Here is an 18169-nt window from a genome sequence, read left to right as displayed (position 1 = left end):
TTTACAATTTTTGATGGTTTACAGACTTCAGAGTGGTTGAAATGATTTTTGGGATGGCGGCAAAAAGAAAAGAAAGTCTGGCTCCTTGTAGACCAGCTTCTATAATCAAACAACAGAGATCTGTATCTGACAATATGGATCATCACTGATCTGCAAATAGTATCAGCGGCAAAAACAAACGTGATCAGGGATCTCTGGAAGTTATATTTACTCCTTTTTGTCTTTTGTGCTGCTCTGATTTGTGATCCGATCTGTGATACAAACAAACTGAGTTTTATGATCCGTTGCACCACTAGTAGACATGCAGATTGTCAGGTAGGTAGATGGACATGTAGTTAGGTAGACAGGCAGGTAGACAAACAGACATGTAGAGGGCAGGGAACGCAGTGGAGAAGAGATGGTCTTGAGGCAGGATTGGAATATTGGGAGGGACTGAGAAGCTTTGAATTGCGTGTGGAGTGTCTGTTGTTTGAGCTAGCACGGTGCAGTTTCTGTGCTGTGGAGTGGGCGAAAACCGAACTGCAGGGTTTCAAATAGGTTATTAGAGTGCAGGTGGGTTTGAAGTTGTGTGGCAACAAGGCTTTCAAGGGTGTTTGAGAGGAAGGGAAGGTTGGAAATTGGCCATTAGTGGTTGAGGTAGGATGGCTCAAGACCAGGTTTTTTGAGAATTGGGGTGAAAATAGTAGTTTTCAAGGGGACATTTCCATGGGACAGTAAGGAATTGAAGCAGTTGGTGAGGCTTTTCAGAAAGATGTTTTTTGACTAGTTGTGGACGTGGCGTTGGGGGTGGGATAGTGAACTGGATGAGGTGATGATCAGACAGAGGAAATAGAGACTGGTGGATGTTGAATATTCGTAAATTGACAGAACAGACCAGGTTAAGGATACGGCCTTTGACATGGGTGGGGAAAGTGACATGGTGAGTGAGGTTGAAATCGTCAAGCAAGGTGGTGAATTCAGATGAAAACTTGTGGGTGGATGGGTCAATGTGAATGTTAAAATCAACTATTGTGAGGAGTTCAGACAGGAAAGATGAGTTAAGTTTGGGTCCACAGTAAGTGAGGATTATAGTCATTGAGCAACAAGCTTTAAATGCTTGGAAATGCTTTAAATGCTGATTGAATAAGACTGAAAGCGTTTCTGCAACGAGACGGACGGGGATTGCAGATGTAGTCATAGGATGTAAATAGAAACAATTAGCTGGGGTTCCGGAGTTGGACAGCTAAACATCCATAAGATGGTAAATCAGGGACCTAAAAAGTCAATGCACTGATCATATAAAATCTCATTTATAAAAAAAAGGATGAGGGATTGTTGGGGAGTGTTTGAGGAGACAAATTTGACATGCTTCTGTTGCTGGTCGCAGGGATTGCTACTAATTCTATGAGCACACTCGTTGATGACATAGTTTGGATGTGCCAGTGCCTCAGAGAGACAGCATGGTGATCCCAGAGTAAACAAACCTGCATTGTGAGGCTTAAGAATACTTCTATTTTATTTTTATCGTCACATACATAAAGGCATGAACCCATCCTCAGCATTAGCAGCAGAGGGCTGCTGTAAAGCTCCCGGGGAGCAACTTGGGGTTCAGCGACTCGTTCAAGGACACTTGGTAAAACAGACAGTAGGAGCCAGGGATCAAATCGGTAACCTTGTGGTTAAAGGACGACCCGCTTTATTAGAAGTACTTTTTGCCATCGGAACATCCAAAACAGCTGTGACAGTTTGAGTGAGCATGTTAGGAGTTCTATTTCATCCTTACTGACCGCCAGAGGCAGTGCTTAACACTGGATATCTTCCGTCTCGCGCATGCGCAGGTCGAATATTTATATCAACAAAGTCACCTGTGACCTCGGATGACCCCCATTGTCTATAAGTTCCGGTGTCATCCTGAGTTCAGTCCTTTTTCATCTTCTCGCTACGCAGGTTAGCTACCATGGTAGCATAAACACAGATGTGTCTACGATCAAGACATATTAGAGCTTGTCGCTGTAGCCTTGTGACCACCGGTCGGAGTTGCAGATCTCTCGCCCTCCAAAGGCTGCGACAAGCTGTCCCTCTTCGGAGGGAGAGGTGTGTTTCGCCGTTCGGACCATCGAGCCCCGTACTGGTGGATGCCCCTATCATCGGTCATCACCAGTCTGATAAGGGCCACCTAAGTCGTGAAGACAGCAATCGTTGAGATCGATCAACATTGTTTTCTATAACCGTTGTTCGTTTTCCACGGTTGGCAGAGCGCTTCCGCTCTAGCTAATCGATTGGCGCGCTAACGAGAGCATAGAATATATACGCTGTCGGCCCGCCCTTCACAGTGAGCAGAGTGTCCTAGCTCAAGCAAACGTGATGAGATGCTAGTTCGACTAGATCGACATTAGCATTATGTCCACTGGTTTTGTAACATTACGGCTATCACAGTTAGCAGAGTGTTGCCGCTCAGGCAAACTTGATGAGATGCTAGTTCGTCATTAGCATTATGTCCACTGATGTAACATTACGGCTATCACAGTTAGCAGAGTGTTCCCGCTCAGGCAAACTTGGTGAGAGACTAGCTCGACTAGATCGACATTGGCATTGTGTCCATTGAGATTTCATTTTTTCATCTGACATATTTCACAGTTAGCAGTGTCCTCACTCAGGCTAACTTGGTGAGATGCTAGCTAGACAAAGCTGATACTGGGACTGTGTCCATCGACTTTGTAGTATTACAACTATCACAGTTAGCAGAGTGTCCTCGCTCAAGCTAAAACGGTGAATGCTAGTTACACTAAATCAACATTGATGTTGTGGACGCAGCTGGTGGTGTCCTCACTCAGGCTAACCTGGTGGGACACCACTATTTACAGCGACGGTCCTAGTGAAGAGTGTCCTCGCTCCCCTCTAACTGTAAGGACTGTTTTTTTGGCCTGTTTCCACAGTGGCAGAGTGCTCTCGCTCAAGCTAACTGGTGGGACACCAATATCCGCAGCGACTGTCCTAGTGAAGAGTGTCCTCGCTCCCCTCTAACTGGAAGGACTGTTTTTTGGGTCTTTTTCCACAGTAGCAGAGTGCTCTCGCTCAGGCTAAGTGGTGGGTCATCAATATCTGCCGCAAATATCCTAGTGAAGAGTGTCCTCGCTCCCCTCTCACTGTAAGGATTGTTTTTTGGTCTGTTTCCACAGTGGCAGAGTGCTCTCGCACAAGCTAACTGGTGGGACACCAATATCCGCAGCGACTGTCCTAGTGAAGAGAGTGTCCGAAAAGATCACTCTCCTCTGACTGCCCCCTGCCTGTTCTCTCAACATTCAGCAGAGTGCTCCCGCTCAGACTGACTTAGAATTCCGCATCAACTAGTGGGACAAGGGTTCCTCCAGAATCGCGGCCATGTTAAACTCTCCCGGCTGTAGGACCTGTATAGCTCCTCTTCAGCCTGAGGATGGCCCTGACCTCTTGCCTCGAGCATCTGAGGGAGGGCCTCTCAGAGAACCCAGGCAGGACCTGCGGCATCACACCTTGAGCAGTAAGGTCTGCTAGGCTGGCCGAAGTAGAACACCTGATGCGTGAGGTCTACCTCCCCCTGTCAGGGCAGCTGAATCCAGCCCAACCTACCCTGATCATTTGCATGGCGCTGGCACGCATGCAGTGGGATACACAGCAGCTGGAACTTCCACCTGTGAGTGCCTTCTTCAGGCGCCTTCCCGCCCTCACCACCTTTTCTGTTCCTCCCTCCGAGGAATATCTGAGGAAGCCAGCCATTTAGCCGACTATTGCGTCCTTCATAGTTTCCCCTGAGGAGACTCTGAGGCCCGATGCCAGGTGCCCTCAACCCCAACGTCGGGTCAAAGATAACCTGCTATCCAGGGCTTATGACACAGCAGCGCTGTGGACCGTATCGACAACTCCCTCTCCCACATCATGCTTGCCCTCGCAGCTTCTCTGCAGCAGGCTACGCTTCTGCCTCCAGCCTCAGTGATGCTTCATTGCAGGCGTTTGCGCTCATGTCGAGGGAACTTGGACGTATGATGTCCACCCTGGTCCAGACTCGCCGCCAGGTTTGGCTGGCGCAGTCACCCCTGTCTGAGACATGTAGGAGGACCCTCCGTACTGTCCCAGTGGAACCTGGTGAGCTGTTCGAGTCAGCTGCTATACAGGCGCTTCAGCGAACTGTTGAAGCTAGCCAGACCAGGCGCTTCAGCGAATTGTTGAAGCTAGCCAGACCAGGCAGCAGTTCTCTGGTCTTTGCAGGGACATGCCTGCACCCCGCAGACCTAGGGGTCCCACTTTGGCCCCCCAAGGCCGTTTTTTCAGCCTCCAGCTTACCCTAGTAGCCGCCACAGGCCTCAGCGTCCCGCTGAGAGGCCGGACCGCTACCCATACAACCCTACCAACGTCTCCTCCAGACAACCTCCGAACTTGGGGACTAACAGTCTCTTCCCCCCCCCCCCCCCCCCCCCCCCCCCCAAAGCCTCCAGAGGCAGGGGGGCCAGGAGATTTCTCCGGGCTGGCTGTCGGATTTTTCTCCCAGCAGCAGATTTCCAAGGGAGAGTGGTTCACGTCTATCGACGCCTGTTCCCATGGTGCATCACCACAGGCAGTTTCTTTGTTTCGCCTTTTAAGGCTGCCACTTTCAGTCCAGGGTGCTTCCATTCAGACTCTCCCATCTCCCCATGGGTGTTCACAAGGTGTTACTGCTGTCCTTTCCCCCTGCAATCACAGGGCGTGAACATACTGCCGTACTTAGACGACTGGCTGACCTGGGCGCCATCCTGGCTTCAGGCGCCACAGGACACTGCTCGCCTTCTCTCACGTGGCCCGGTGGGGCCTCAAGGTGAACATGGAGAGGAGCTACCTGAGCCCTTCTCAGAGCATAACCTTCATTAGTCTGGCCCTATGAGGGCCTGTCTGTCGCCCCAGCATGTGGACAACAACCCCCACAACCTCTCCCCTTTCCTAGGGGGCAGACGGTTGCCCTACATCCTCTTCTCCGACTATTGGGTAAACTGACAGCTGCCTCAACTGTCGTTCCCTTGGGCTTAAGATGGCTGAACAGCCTTCACTTGGATGCCAAGTGGCACAGATACAGGGCAATAATAGTATCAAAACAGTGCCTACTCACTCTATCCCCATAGAGGGAGAGTGCATATCTGGCAAACAGTGTCCCCATGGGCTCGGTTCCATTCCACCGGTAGACGGTCACAACAGATACCTGCCTCTCAAGGCGGGGTGCAGTGTGACAGAACAGGACTGCTTGGGGGCAGTTGTCTGCTCAAAGACCGCAGGGGCAGGTCAAGGTTCTAGAGCTAGCGCTCAAGCACTTCCTGCCATATTTGAAGGGAAAGCATGTGCTTGTCCGGTTGGACAACACCTCTGCTGTGTTTTCACATAAACCATCAATGGGGCACCAGATCTGCAGAAGTTGCTAAGGGATCACCGTGCCCTTCTGACTTGGGCGGCCCCTCGCCTGACCAGCCTGCGGGCAATGTACCCACCAGAAGAACGGAACCAGGTTGTGGTTTCCCTGTTCCGTCACAATCCTCCACCGGGAGAGTGGCGGCTGCATCCAGACGTGTTGTCGACCCGCTGCCCCCACTGGGTCTCCCTGACGGAGAGGACCAGTCCTCTGGGTCAAGATGCCCTGGCTCACATGTGGCCAGAGGATCTTCTTTATGCCTTTCCACCATTCCCTCTGATCTTGCTAACGCTTGTCAGAGTTCTTCCCCGACAGGAGGGATCTCCTGTCGCAATTTGGTATCCCAATCCCTGCCGCCTTCAACTATGGGTCTGGCCGCGGGAGGGCCTGACCGGATGCTGAGTGGCTGCATAGAACCAGTCAGACTGACTATTCTGAATGCCAGCACGCGGTCTACCTGCCTGCAGTACAAAAACAGGTGGAAGCTGTTCTCTGACTGGTGTGCGGCTCAGAACAAGGTCCCAGTACAATGCCCCATGCCTGCTGTACTGAGTTTCTACAGTCCCTCCTAGATAAGGTCCGGTCTCCCTCTACTCTTGGAGTATACGTGGCCGCTATTTCGGGGCAGCATACTAAGGTCGATAATGACACAGGAGAGAGCCACAGACTGATGTCCCTCTTCCCCAAAATGCGATTGCGTCCCCCGAGCACCCCGAAGGCCCCTGCATGGGACCTACCCTTGGTACTGGACACCTTATGCTTGTCTCCTTTTGAACCCTGGCACAGGCGGAGCCGAGATGGCTATCGGCCAAAACGTTTTTTCTCCTTGCCGTCAATTCAGCTCAACGTGGGGGCGAGCTGCATGCCCTGTTGGTGAAGGAATCATGTCTGAGGTGGAACTCAGATGGCTTGGGTGTCACTTTGTGGCCTAATGCAGTGTTTCTCCCAAGGGTGTTGACACGTTCACATATCAACCAGCCTATCCAGCTGGCAAAGTTGACCCCCCCCCCCATCGGGAGAGGCGAGGTCAAGGCTGCTGTGCCCAGTGCGGGCCCTCAGAGCTTATGTGGAAGCCACCGCCTGCATATGGCAGTCGGAGCAGCTCTTTGTCAGTTATGGTGAGCCTAAGAAGGGCTGTGCTCCTTCTAAAAAACAGCGCCTATCCCACTGGATAGTGGAGGCCATTGCCTATACATACAAGGCGAGCGACTGCGCTCGGCCATCCGGGGTGAAGGGTCACTCTACCAAGAGTGTCTCCACGTCAAGGGCAGCCCTGAGAGGTGTGCCTGTGGAGGATATATGTGCTGCGGCCTCACGGGCATCACCGAGCACATTCACCAAACACTACAGAGTTAACGTTGCCACCCCTCACCCACTGCGGAGGGTTCTTTGGCCAATTTTCTCTGCCGGAGCTATACGAGGTAGTTACTGTGCTTCCTCGTGACTCTGTTGGTATAAGTCATCCAGTGTTAAGCACTGCCTCTGGCGGTCAGTAAGGATAAAATAGAACGAAAGTTACGAATGTAACTACGGTTCTATGAATCCTGGATGACCGCCAGAGTTCTTGGTCACTCGGAATCCCGTGAACTCGCTAGAAGATTCCATAGGACTGAACTCAGGATGACACCGGAACTTAGACGATGGGGGTCATCCGAGGTCACAGGTGACTTTGTTGATATAAATATTCGACCTGCGCATGCGCGAGACGGAAGATATCCAGTGTTAAGCACTGCCTCTGGCGGTCATCCAGGATTCAAAGAACATTCGTAACTTTCGTTTTACTGCCATGTCAGTATACTATGACCAAGCGCCCCAGGCCAGTTTCTGATGAGCTAGTCAGCAGGCTAGGTGGCTAAGAAGGCATTTTTTAGTTTTTTATTATTAAGGCCTGCAACAGCTTTAACATATCTCTATCTGGTAAGTGTTTCATCCAAACAAGTTATGTTGAGTGTGGGTGTGTTGTATGAAACCTGACTGTTGATGCTTGGTACCCGGTTGAGTCGGTGTACTATTTTGTGTTGCAGGCTGAGAATGACACAGAACAGCTGGAGCCGTGGCTGCTGAAGGAGATGGACTCATGCATTTCCAACATTTTCCTCAATGAAGACCAGGATGCTTTTATTCAGCTCTTCAACCTCATCCTCTATGAAAGTGTAAACGGTACGACTCTCAGAGCTGATCTCTGCTCTCACTCACCTTTCTGAAATCACTCATGCATTATGCAATTTTGTAAATGTGCCATTTAAATGCTATTAGAATGGTAATCATTTTGCACATGGTACTATGGAGATACAAATTCCTGTGGATGATGTATATCCATGTGATACACATCTGTGATTTCTTACACCCCTCATATCATGTACCTTTATTTGTCAGGTATATAATTCACTGGATTAGGCCCTGTCCACATTACTCCGTTTTTACTCCGTATTTGCTACGTTTACACTGAGCGGCCACACTACGCCGGAGTTTTGGAGCACCCTAAACGGAGGAATCTGAAAACTCCGCCGAGGTTGGAGGTATTTGAGAACTCCGGGGTTGCGTTTGCGTGTGGACGGTCGGATACGGAGGTGCTTAGAAAAAATTACGCCCACACCTGTGTTCGCTACTGGATTGGTTATTGGCAACCATGACGTCTCCGTCCCTGATTCGTCACACTCACTATCACGTGACCCGTACCCGGAAGAAAACAAACTGGGCTACCAGCGATTCATTTCAACATGGATAGCTAATTGCAAGCGTTGCTGCTAGCACAACAGCTACATGATGTTGCTGCTAGCACAACAGCTAGCAGCAGCTAGCAGCTGTTGTGCAGTAAAAGTCTGCATATCTGTGGAGGAAGCAGCTGTTATTGGAGTGATTAGCGAGCAGCGTGACCGGCATCAGCCCTATGGAGCAGCTCGTTGTTTTTAGATTCTAATGAGAAGACACGCTACACTAACGTTTTACTTCTTCCGTTTGGTAGCCTTGAGAGACCTTAGTCTGTAAGTATGTATTTATGAAGCATGAAAAGATGTACATAGATATATTCTATTCGCGTGTTTAGTATAACATTTGTGTTGTATTAAATGCTAATGGCGGTTAGCATTTCTCCATTGGCGGTAATGTTAAAATAGCTTAGAAGCTAGCTAGGCGGACATGACGTTCTACTAGTGAGAACAGTCATCAACAACATGTAGGAAACGAGTGAGAGACCACATTGATGGACCCATAATCTAGTAAACGTTTATGTGTAAGTGTTGATGTTAAAGTAAATTTGGAGAGAGAGAGAGAGAGTGAGACCCGCAGCGCTGTAACTACGTCTGAAAAATAAAACTTCTAAAACTTTCCACGAACTGTGTCTGTTTGAGTTTATAGAGGGAGATTTTAGAGGAAGATCTTAAGTATCAAATACAACCTTTCATTATTAAAAACTACTTTATTACTCTGTCGTATTTTTATTTTTTTTTAACTAAGCAAGCAATCCACTTCCTGTTTACACCGTCACGCGCATGCCCAGTGTACGTAAATGGTCACGTGCTGTCCGCCTTCGAAGGCTGCCGTCTGGACGCAGATCAACTCGAGAATGATGCTGAAACTCCCGTGTGGACGGAGATCGTTTCTATTTGACAAATCTGCATCCAAGGAGAAACGGAGTAATGTGGACAGGGCCTTAGACATTCCTGTCTGTTTTTTGTTTTTTTATATCCATCAATAGTTTGAATTTCCAGAAACATCTACATTATGATATACTATAGATATATCAAGATAAGCTTACTTTTATTGCCCATAACTGCTGGCAGCGAATAACTCCCCAATGCAACTTGTTGAGGTATTAGTGTGTGTATTTCAGAATTTTGGCTAGCTGTTTCCCCCTGCTTCCAGTCTTTATGCTAAGCTAGGCTAATCCGTCTCCTGGTTCCGGCTTCATATTTACCTCACAGACATGATAATGGTATTGATCTTCTCCTCTATCTCTCAGCACAAAACATCAGACTAGGGCTGCACGATTATGGCCAAAATCATAATCACGATTATTTTGATCAATATTGAGATCACGATTATTCATTAATTTTATGGACATCTTTTTATTGCACTTTCACGTTTAAATGAACAAGAACACTGCTTCCACTTCCATTGTTGTGCTACATTCTGGCTAATGTACAAATCTTTGCATCAGACTGGTCCTATCACAGTGCATCTCGTAGAAGGAAAATATGAATAAAATAGTATCAACACTTTTTACCCAAAATGAAATCAACAGAGCACTGCTTTCACTTCCATGTTGTGCTACATTCCAGCTAATGTACACGTCTTTGCATCAAAATAAAACTTATACGGTTGTTATTCACCTGAAGCAAAATATAAATGACTGTCTGCTCTCTGTTCTGTTGTCTGTCTCGCTACTCTTCTACTAATACCGGAGTCGACTGCAGACAGAACTTTTTTTGAGGCTGCCGCTGCAGGGTGCGCGCATGACACCTCCCATCTCGTTCTCCCCCTGGTGGTCGGCTGACTGTTAGTTGAGGAAGCGCTTGATTTGATATGTAGCAGAGCATGCATTTTAAACGTCAATATCGCTGACGATCATGATCATTTAATTGTGGCAGCCAAAATCATGATCGCGATTAAAATTCGATTAATTGTGCAGCCCTACATCAGACTCTGCAAAAAAGTGTTTTCCCAAAATGTTGTGCTGATAATTTTGAAGTGCTGGCCCTGTGCTGTCCTGAGTGTAGTGTAAAATGAATGGATATATGAAGGCTCGTATTGTTTTCTTTACCTAGTGGACTACAGGCACAGTGACACAGGGGCCTCTGCTCTGATGGTGGCAGCAGCTCAAGGGTTCCTCACACAGATGGAGCAGCTGCTCAGCATGGGGGCAGACATCAACATGAAGGCATCCAATGGCTGGTAGGACGTCCACCATGTTGTTACCCAGCTGACGTTAGGCCGCTATGTTAAATGACGTGATGTTTACTGTGAGTCAGGACCATTGTTATTAGTGCTCCTCTCATTGTCCATGGACATGAAGGAGCCAGAAGTACATGTACTGTACATACCACATTGTATTGTTTTAATATTCCTCCAATCCAATGCATTGAGTGTCAGTGTTCATCTCATTTCAGGACAGCCTTAGACTTTGCCAAACACTTCCAGCAGACAGATGCTATGGATCTACTCAAATCTTCCATGTGAGTGTAATGTTGACCACGATGTGCAAAACTAATCTAACTCTTCTAAAAAGGGGAAAAGGAGTAATCAGTTTCTTTTTTTTTCTAAAGAGAGGCAGTGTTAATAGCATTTATTTGGTGTTTCAGAAAGAGTTTCTGGAATGTTCAGTGTAAAAATGCATCATTCTCAATATATTAAACATACATTTGGAATAGCTGATTTTCCCTTTGCTGCAGTGGCATTTGTGGCTATATGGAAATGAATCTCCATGAAATGTGCAATGGTCAGCCCATCTGCCCCCAATCATTTTTGCACAGTCCCTAAAGAAGCTACACATAAAGTAAAGGCTTGTCTAAATTGAAATACAGTTTGAGAAGGTTTTATAAATGCGTACTGTGCAGTCCTCTGGGAGAGGTGAGCAGCCTGGATGAGTCCACTCTGATGCAGTGTGGCAGTGCAGAGCTGAGCCCTGAAGAGCAGGAGCTGCTCAAGCTGTACCACCACAGCTTTGACGATGAGCGGGTGGACCTGGACCTCATCATGGATCTGCTGCACAACATCTGCTCCACCACCAGTGATGGTGAGCCTCAGCACTTCATTTGAACAACATAGCTGTTTACTGTATGATTCTCACTACCGAGTCGAACCGTTGCCTGACGAACGTGACTATTAATCACAGGCAGATTCAGGGAACACGGATGATATTTCAGGATTATTACATTCTGTGCTTTTATCTGTTGGTCTTTAGGTGCTGTCTTGATTTTTCTTCCTGGATATGATGAGATTGTGACACTCAGGGACCGCATCCTATATGACGATAAGAGATTCTCCACCCACTCTGAAAGGTGAAACATATACTTTCCATAAGAAGAATGTAAGACATTTGAACATCATGCAACATCTATAGTATTCTACGTTTTTAAGATATGTTGACTTGAAGTCATGATAAGTTAAAGATGTTCTTAATGGTATTGTAATATTCAGATAAATACAGGATTCTTAAAATATATGATCAACAAAATATTGTACGTATAGATGTAGACTTGGTCCTGGATTAATCTGGGCCTTATTGCCATGTGTTGAGTTGATTGTGTTGAGCATAGTTTAGCACAGCAGCATATTATGTAGTGTGTCTTTGACGGAGGTGTGTCCTCTCTCAGGTACCAGGTGTTCACTCTACATTCAGACATGCAGACTCTGGATCAGAAGAGAGCCATGAAGAACACTCCACCTGGTATCAGGAAAATAGTGAGTCACTGGTGTCACTCAGGACACCCAAAGCTGCATCCTGTCTACACTATGACTAGTAGCTGGTGACCAGTAGGGTTTGCCTTTCGAATGGAACTTTACAGGAAATTTGTAGGATACTAACTCACTATCAGACTAAAGAATAACATTTAAAAATGTTTTTTTCCTTTCAGATTCTTTCTACTAACATTGCTGAGACCAGCATCACTATCAGCGATGTGATCTTCGTCATTGATTCAGGAAAGGTCAAAGAGGTACACTCACTGGAATTGGATTTACAAAACAAGAGTAAAATGAGGTCTAACAGCAAATAAAAGTTCACACTTGGCGGTTGGTAATGAACTCCTAAATGTTTTTCCTGTTGTAGAAGTCCTTTGATACCCTCAGTCATGTCTCCATGTTAAAGACGGTTTGGATCTCGAAAGCCAGCGCTTTGCAAAGGAAGGGAAGGTAACCAACAATGTCTACACTCTTGATCTTATATCTGACCTCATATACACTCAATGTCTGCTCTTAATGTCGGTGTTAAAGAATCTACTGAATGTGTGACCTGTCCACAGAGCCGGCCGCTGCAGACCAGGGATTTGCTTCCGCCTCTTCAGTCGACTTAGGTTCAACAACATGCTGGAATTCCAGGTTCCACAGCTACTGCGGATGCCACTGCAGGTAGCAACAAACACAAACACACACACACACACACACACACACACACCCTTCATAGCCTGTTACATGTGGACGTACTTGCTTTCAAGACATTCTTCACAGCAAGCGTTTTAAGATTTACACTCAGTTTTTCCACAAAATGAATGCTCTGCTTAGTGTTCATCATTAACTGCTTATTATTATTATCATTCTATTACATTCACTGCCTCGATTATTAATATGTTTTCAATTCAATTTAGCTTTATTCGCATGAACAAAAATATGTTGCGATAGCATTTTACAGAATACACATATTGCATATTAAATACACAGGATTCATATGCAGGTTATACTGATACAGTCCAATATATTACATGAAATATATTATACAGTTTAATAGAGTTACTTAATTTTGTGGATCTATTAGTGACTGTGTGTTTCTCAGGCTGTGGCAGGCAGATACATATTCAGCTGCCAGAGGAGCAGCTGTCCCCTGACAGTTTCTCCTCTGGGCTTAACATGACAAAGTTTGGTATTTTCTTTGTTATTATTGGAGGATTGTAATAGAATTAAGTAGATCTTGATGAGCACCAACAGAGACCTACTTAGAATGCAGTAGCCTTAGTAATGGGCTGTAATAGTGATAATATGTTGTGTGTGTAAGGAACTGTGTCTGCAGACCAAACTGCTGGCCCCCTCCTCCTGTCCAGTAGCTGAGTTCTTGTCCAAAGCTCCACAGCCTCCTGCTGCACATGCCATCAGGAACGCTGTGCAGATGCTAAAGGTAACAAATATTACTATGTACCTCAATTATTCCTGATCTCTGACACAAGCAACTACTCAAGCACATACAAGCCTACACATCCACATTCAGTATTACAGTCAAAAAAAAAAGTCATGGAGTTGGTATCGATACATAGCACCGTTCTCTGCAGACAATAGATGCTATGGACCAGTATGAAGACCTGACTGATCTGGGCTACCACCTGGCTGATCTCCCCGTGGATCCCCACTTGGGCAAGATGGTGCTGTGCGCTGTGGTGCTCAAGTGTCTGGACCCCATTCTAACCATTGCCTGTACACTGGCCTACCGAGACCCTTTCATCCTTCCCGCTCAGGGATCTCAGAAAAGAGCTGCACTACACAACCGCAAATGTTTCACCTCCACCTCCTTCAGCGACCACATGGCCCTGCTGAGAGCCTTCCAGGTAGGTGGGGGATGAATATGGGAAGCCCTTGATTTGAGGGGAGATGTAATGGGATGCTTCCTGTAATCTTATCTTTTTTTCTCCTGTGAAATACATTCTAGTTTTACCTCCTCAGGTCTCTATGAATTGAAAATACAGCATGCCTGAATGCCTGATTATTGTTTAGTTAAACTGCTCATGCATTATTGCTGTGGTTTAGAGGGAGCAGCAACTTGTTATCTACCCATTATCAGGCTGCTTTTTTCAAAACAAGATGGGCAATTGGATAACTGCTGCTGGATATCTGGGCCTTTTACACTGTTTGAGACAGGGGGGATGTTCGATATGGTCAAGATCTTCTATCACCGTATATGTCATTTTAGATGACGATACAGTAGTTGTTCTGTAAATTCAATTAAGAAATGGTTTAAAATAATCATAACGTACTTCATCACATTTGATTAATTTCTACTTTTATTTAGAACTTCCATACAAACAAAAACAACTGACTCACATGAGACAAAGCTTGAGTTAAAAACAACAGAGTCAAAACAGTAAAACCAAAATACTTTCAAAATTGAAGCTTTTAAATTTCTTGAGAATAATAATTTCAATTGTAACAGATTTCTAAAATTAACAGACGTACATAAATACCAGCCTATTGCAATACAAAAATCACACACATTTGTATCACAGGAGAATAGCTACTGCGGTTGAAGCGGTATTGCCAAATATCTACTGTTAGACTCATTTCTACTGTCACACGGTACATATCATATCGCCCAACCCTAGTTTGCCACTTTTTTTCCCACTTAAAGGACCAGTGTGTAGGATTTAGTCATATCTAGCGGTGCGGTATAGTGCAGATCTCTGCCAGCTGGTGGTGGAGAAGTACAGCGTTGTTTGTGCTGGTAGTTCTGTTAGCTGTTAGCCAAACACACTGCAAACTCTTGTCCTTTATTATCGGCAGCTACTGGGGGGTGTAGATGCTCTCAGCTGTGTCATCACTGGTGGCCCCTACCAGACGGGGGCCTTTAAGAGTAGTGAGTGATGAGCAGCAGGCAGTCAGTGGCAGTATAAAACTTTTTCTATGAAAGTGTGAGTCACATTAACCGCTAGAGGTCCTTGAACATGCAGCCATAACTACACCCTCAGAATATGATGCAGTTTGCTGCAGCAGAATGAGAGATTAGTGGACAGATACAGAGGTTAACAGTCACTCACACACTCACTCACGCAACCGATTGCATGATCCTTCTGGTGGAGAGAATGAAGTTGAAACAATAGGCTGTAAGCTACAAGATAGCATAGACATTCAGTCATTCATCATCAATATCACATACTTTATTCTCACCTCTTTTTAAGCAGAATATATATATATTTTTTTCAACTGGTCATATAGTTGTTATTTTGGACAAAGAAATCAAAACGGAGAAAACAAAACAGGGCTCCCGACTCACTGTTTCCACTAGGGCCTTACTGAAAATGTTAGGAGCACCAGAACAACATTTTGTCGCACCACTTAATCGACATGTAACGCAACACACCCATATTTGTTTCCATCTTAACTGTATTATGACCCTGACTTTGTAATACACTATTAACAGAAGAAATTTTGTGAAATTGTGCTTTTTTGAACATGAACACCAAATAATAAATTGTGCGGTCAAGTCTTTCGGGAATGTCCTATAAAAGTGGGCTATTGTAATTGTGCTGAGCTGAGCTGAGATGTTACTTTCTTTTTGATTTAGACTACGGTTTTCCAATCCTTTGTTAGGCGCTCTTTAGTTTATTTGATAGGTGTGATTCAATAGTTACACATAAGTTTGGCACAACACAACTCCATGGCTGGAAAACAAACAATGGAAGAGTTGGATATTGGACAGATCGCTGTGAGCTCTGCAAAGTATAACTTCAGCATCTCTCGGGTGCACTCTGTCTGGGGGCAGTTACAACGACCCAGTATTGTTTTAATTTTAAAGTATCCAATGAATGAAAGTAGCACCACTGCAAACCTGAGTGTGGATCTCTCTCTCTCGCTCTCTGTCTCTGTCTGTCTGTCTCTCTCTCTCGCTCTGTCTCTGTGTCTGTCTGCCCCTCTCTGTGTGTGTGTGTGTGTGTGTGTGTGTGTGTGTGTGTGTGTGTGTGTGTGTGTGTGTGTGTGTGTGTGTGTGTGTGTGTGTGTGTGTGTGTGTGTGTGTGTGTGTGTGTGTGTGTGTGTGTGTGTGTGTGTGTGTGTGTGTGTGTGTGTGTCACATGATATATGATGATTTAAAGAAGAAGAAAAAATCGGGGAAATATCAACAACTCACACTGGTACTCCTAGTTATGAAATGTAGGAGGAAAATGGTCACAAAATGTGACATAATGGTCGCAGTCTAGTCAGAGTATTGTTATCAAGTAATGTGTGACAATTAATCATGATGCACATATAAAGTGATATTCCCCAGCTGAATGGAGTTCATGTTTGTCCTGTGTGGTGTCAGGCATGGCAGAAGGCCCGCAGTGAAGGCTGGGAGAGATCCTTCTGTGAGAAGAACTTCCTGTCCCAGGCCACCATGGACATGATACTCGGCATGAGGACACAGCTGCTGGGACAGCTCCGAGCCATTGGTCCGTTCCACTTTCATTTTCATTTTATATTCCACACCAACCACGTGTGTGGTTTGACCCGCCATCACCAGACTGCCTGTTATCCACTTAACATCCATTGTGTGTCTATATCGCTTTGTACAGTAAAGCATGTGGCGGAGACGGAGACTTCATGGTGCATTCAGGTTCACCTCGTAAACTCAAGCTGTTGTAAACCCTCCTGCCATCTTATTTTTGTTGTTTAACAGTTTTTCCCAATTTGCTGGTGAAATAAGTTATTGTTATCATATATTAAATACATCATTTAAATGTCAGCACATGGCGTTAGTGTGGTACGTTCCTAAAACATGCACCCTTGAAACCACGTAGCCTCTCATTTTAAAGAAGAAAATGACAGTTGTCAGGAAATAAAACCAATGATCTGTTGATCTTTATGAAGCAAGACCCCATAGTCTAACGATGGCATAGATCCAAAACAAATCTTGACATTTAAATCGAAAGTTTGAATCGATTGGACAATTGTGGCCCCTACTCCCAGTAAATACGTCCCGACATATAAAAGTACAAACATGGAAGTCTGACTTTGAAGGAAGAAAACACATTTGTTATTGAAGTAGTTTTTGTCGCATGCATAAATGAAGACTGGATTTAAAGCGGCCTGTTTTTTCCCAGGTTTCGTGCGAGCCCGTGGGGGCAGTGACATCCGGGATGTGAATCTGAACTCTGAGAACTGGGCCGTGGTGAAGGCAGCTCTGATGGCTGGCATGTATCCAAACCTGGTCAATATCAACCAGGAGACCTCCCTGCTCTCCAGTAACCGGGAGAAGAAGGTCCACTTTCATCCCACATCTATCCTGAGCCAGTCCCAGTTCAAGGAGGTAGGGGGAAAAATGATTTCATTAATACGTAATCCTGTCTTTACATTGTGGTCTCATCACTAGAAGGATCTTAACTCTCCTTTCTATCCACTGAGCGCTGTCCAGAGGTGTCAGAGCTTTACAAGACCCGCAGAATCCATGCCTAGTTATTACACACATTATGAACACATATCTTGTCAAAAAATTCTGTAGAGAAAGAAAGGACACGGATATAAGCCTTTAAGCATTTTGGTTTCTAGCTTTTTAAAAGAGTCAAATCCATGTAGGTTTGTCCTCTGAAGCCACACAGTTAGTGAGCCACAGAGGAGGGAACTGCATGTACACATGGATCCCCTGCAACTATGGCTTGGTGCATATTTTCTTTACTTTCTCTGCAGCCCCTATACACAGCACCGACAGACGGATTAACAGACAAAAGGTTTTATGTGTGTGTGTGTGTGTGTGTGTGTGTGTGTTTAGAACAGCCCAGCTAAATTGGCCCAGGCCCTTCCCACAGACTGGTTGATCTATGACGAGATGAGCCGAGGCCACAGGATGGCCAGTGTCCGCTGTTGCTCCATCATGACTGCCATCACTGTGGCTATATTTGGAGGGTGTGCCAAACTACCCAACTCTGCCCTGCAGGAACCTGCTGCACAGACAGCTACTGGTAAACAAACAATTCAAATCTCAGGACTTTGTTCTTCATGAATATTTATTTAAGTATGGTGATCTCTGTCTGTCTGTTCAAAGCTGTTTTCCACAGCAATATAGTTTGACTATTAGTCAGATTGCCATGAAATCAGCATGGTTCCTGATGTCACCTTAACACTGCGGACCAGTGTGCACTGTGAATATTTGGCAAAAAGCTTTCCGTCCTAAGCTCTACATTGAGATTCTGTCCACAAACTAATGGGTGACAAGGCACAGCCCTGGTTGAACCAAACACTGGTTGATAACATGCTTAACTTCCTACCAAAAAGGAGGACACAGACCAATGATGACTCATAGAGTCAGCCCCAGCATCCCCAATAAAGTACCCTGAGGGACGTGGACACAAGCCTTCTCTAAGTCCACAAACCACATGCAGGCTGACGATGAGC

At 45.7% G+C, this 18169-nt stretch overlaps 1 protein-coding gene across 3 annotated transcripts in view; it reads left to right on the top strand.

Moving 5' to 3' along the window:
• Positions 1–18169, top strand: part of ythdc2 (YTH domain containing 2) — a 66183-nt gene that overhangs the window by 30065 nt on the left and 17949 nt on the right. For all 3 annotated transcript variants that reach the window (XM_076079495.1, XM_076079494.1, XM_076079493.1), the window contains exons 12-25: positions 7411–7546; positions 10153–10279; positions 10495–10560; positions 10942–11120; positions 11289–11385; positions 11701–11788; positions 11962–12042; positions 12156–12238; positions 12349–12454; positions 13095–13214; positions 13366–13638; positions 16104–16230; positions 16882–17087; positions 17547–17736. In XM_076079495.1, the coding sequence (XP_075935610.1) occupies positions 7411–7546; positions 10153–10279; positions 10495–10560; positions 10942–11120; positions 11289–11385; positions 11701–11788; positions 11962–12042; positions 12156–12238; positions 12349–12454; positions 13095–13214; positions 13366–13638; positions 16104–16230; positions 16882–17087; positions 17547–17736 (1879 nt within the window). The remainder of the gene's footprint in view (positions 1–7410; positions 7547–10152; positions 10280–10494; positions 10561–10941; positions 11121–11288; positions 11386–11700; positions 11789–11961; positions 12043–12155; positions 12239–12348; positions 12455–13094; positions 13215–13365; positions 13639–16103; positions 16231–16881; positions 17088–17546; positions 17737–18169) is intronic.

This window comes from Anarhichas minor, unplaced genomic scaffold (assembly GCF_050575085.1).
Source record: "Anarhichas minor isolate MPS153535 unplaced genomic scaffold, ASM5057508v1 ptg000073l, whole genome shotgun sequence".
Taxonomy (NCBI): Eukaryota; Metazoa; Chordata; class Actinopteri; order Perciformes; family Anarhichadidae; genus Anarhichas; species Anarhichas minor.
This window is presented reverse-complemented; position numbering and strand designations above follow the sequence as displayed.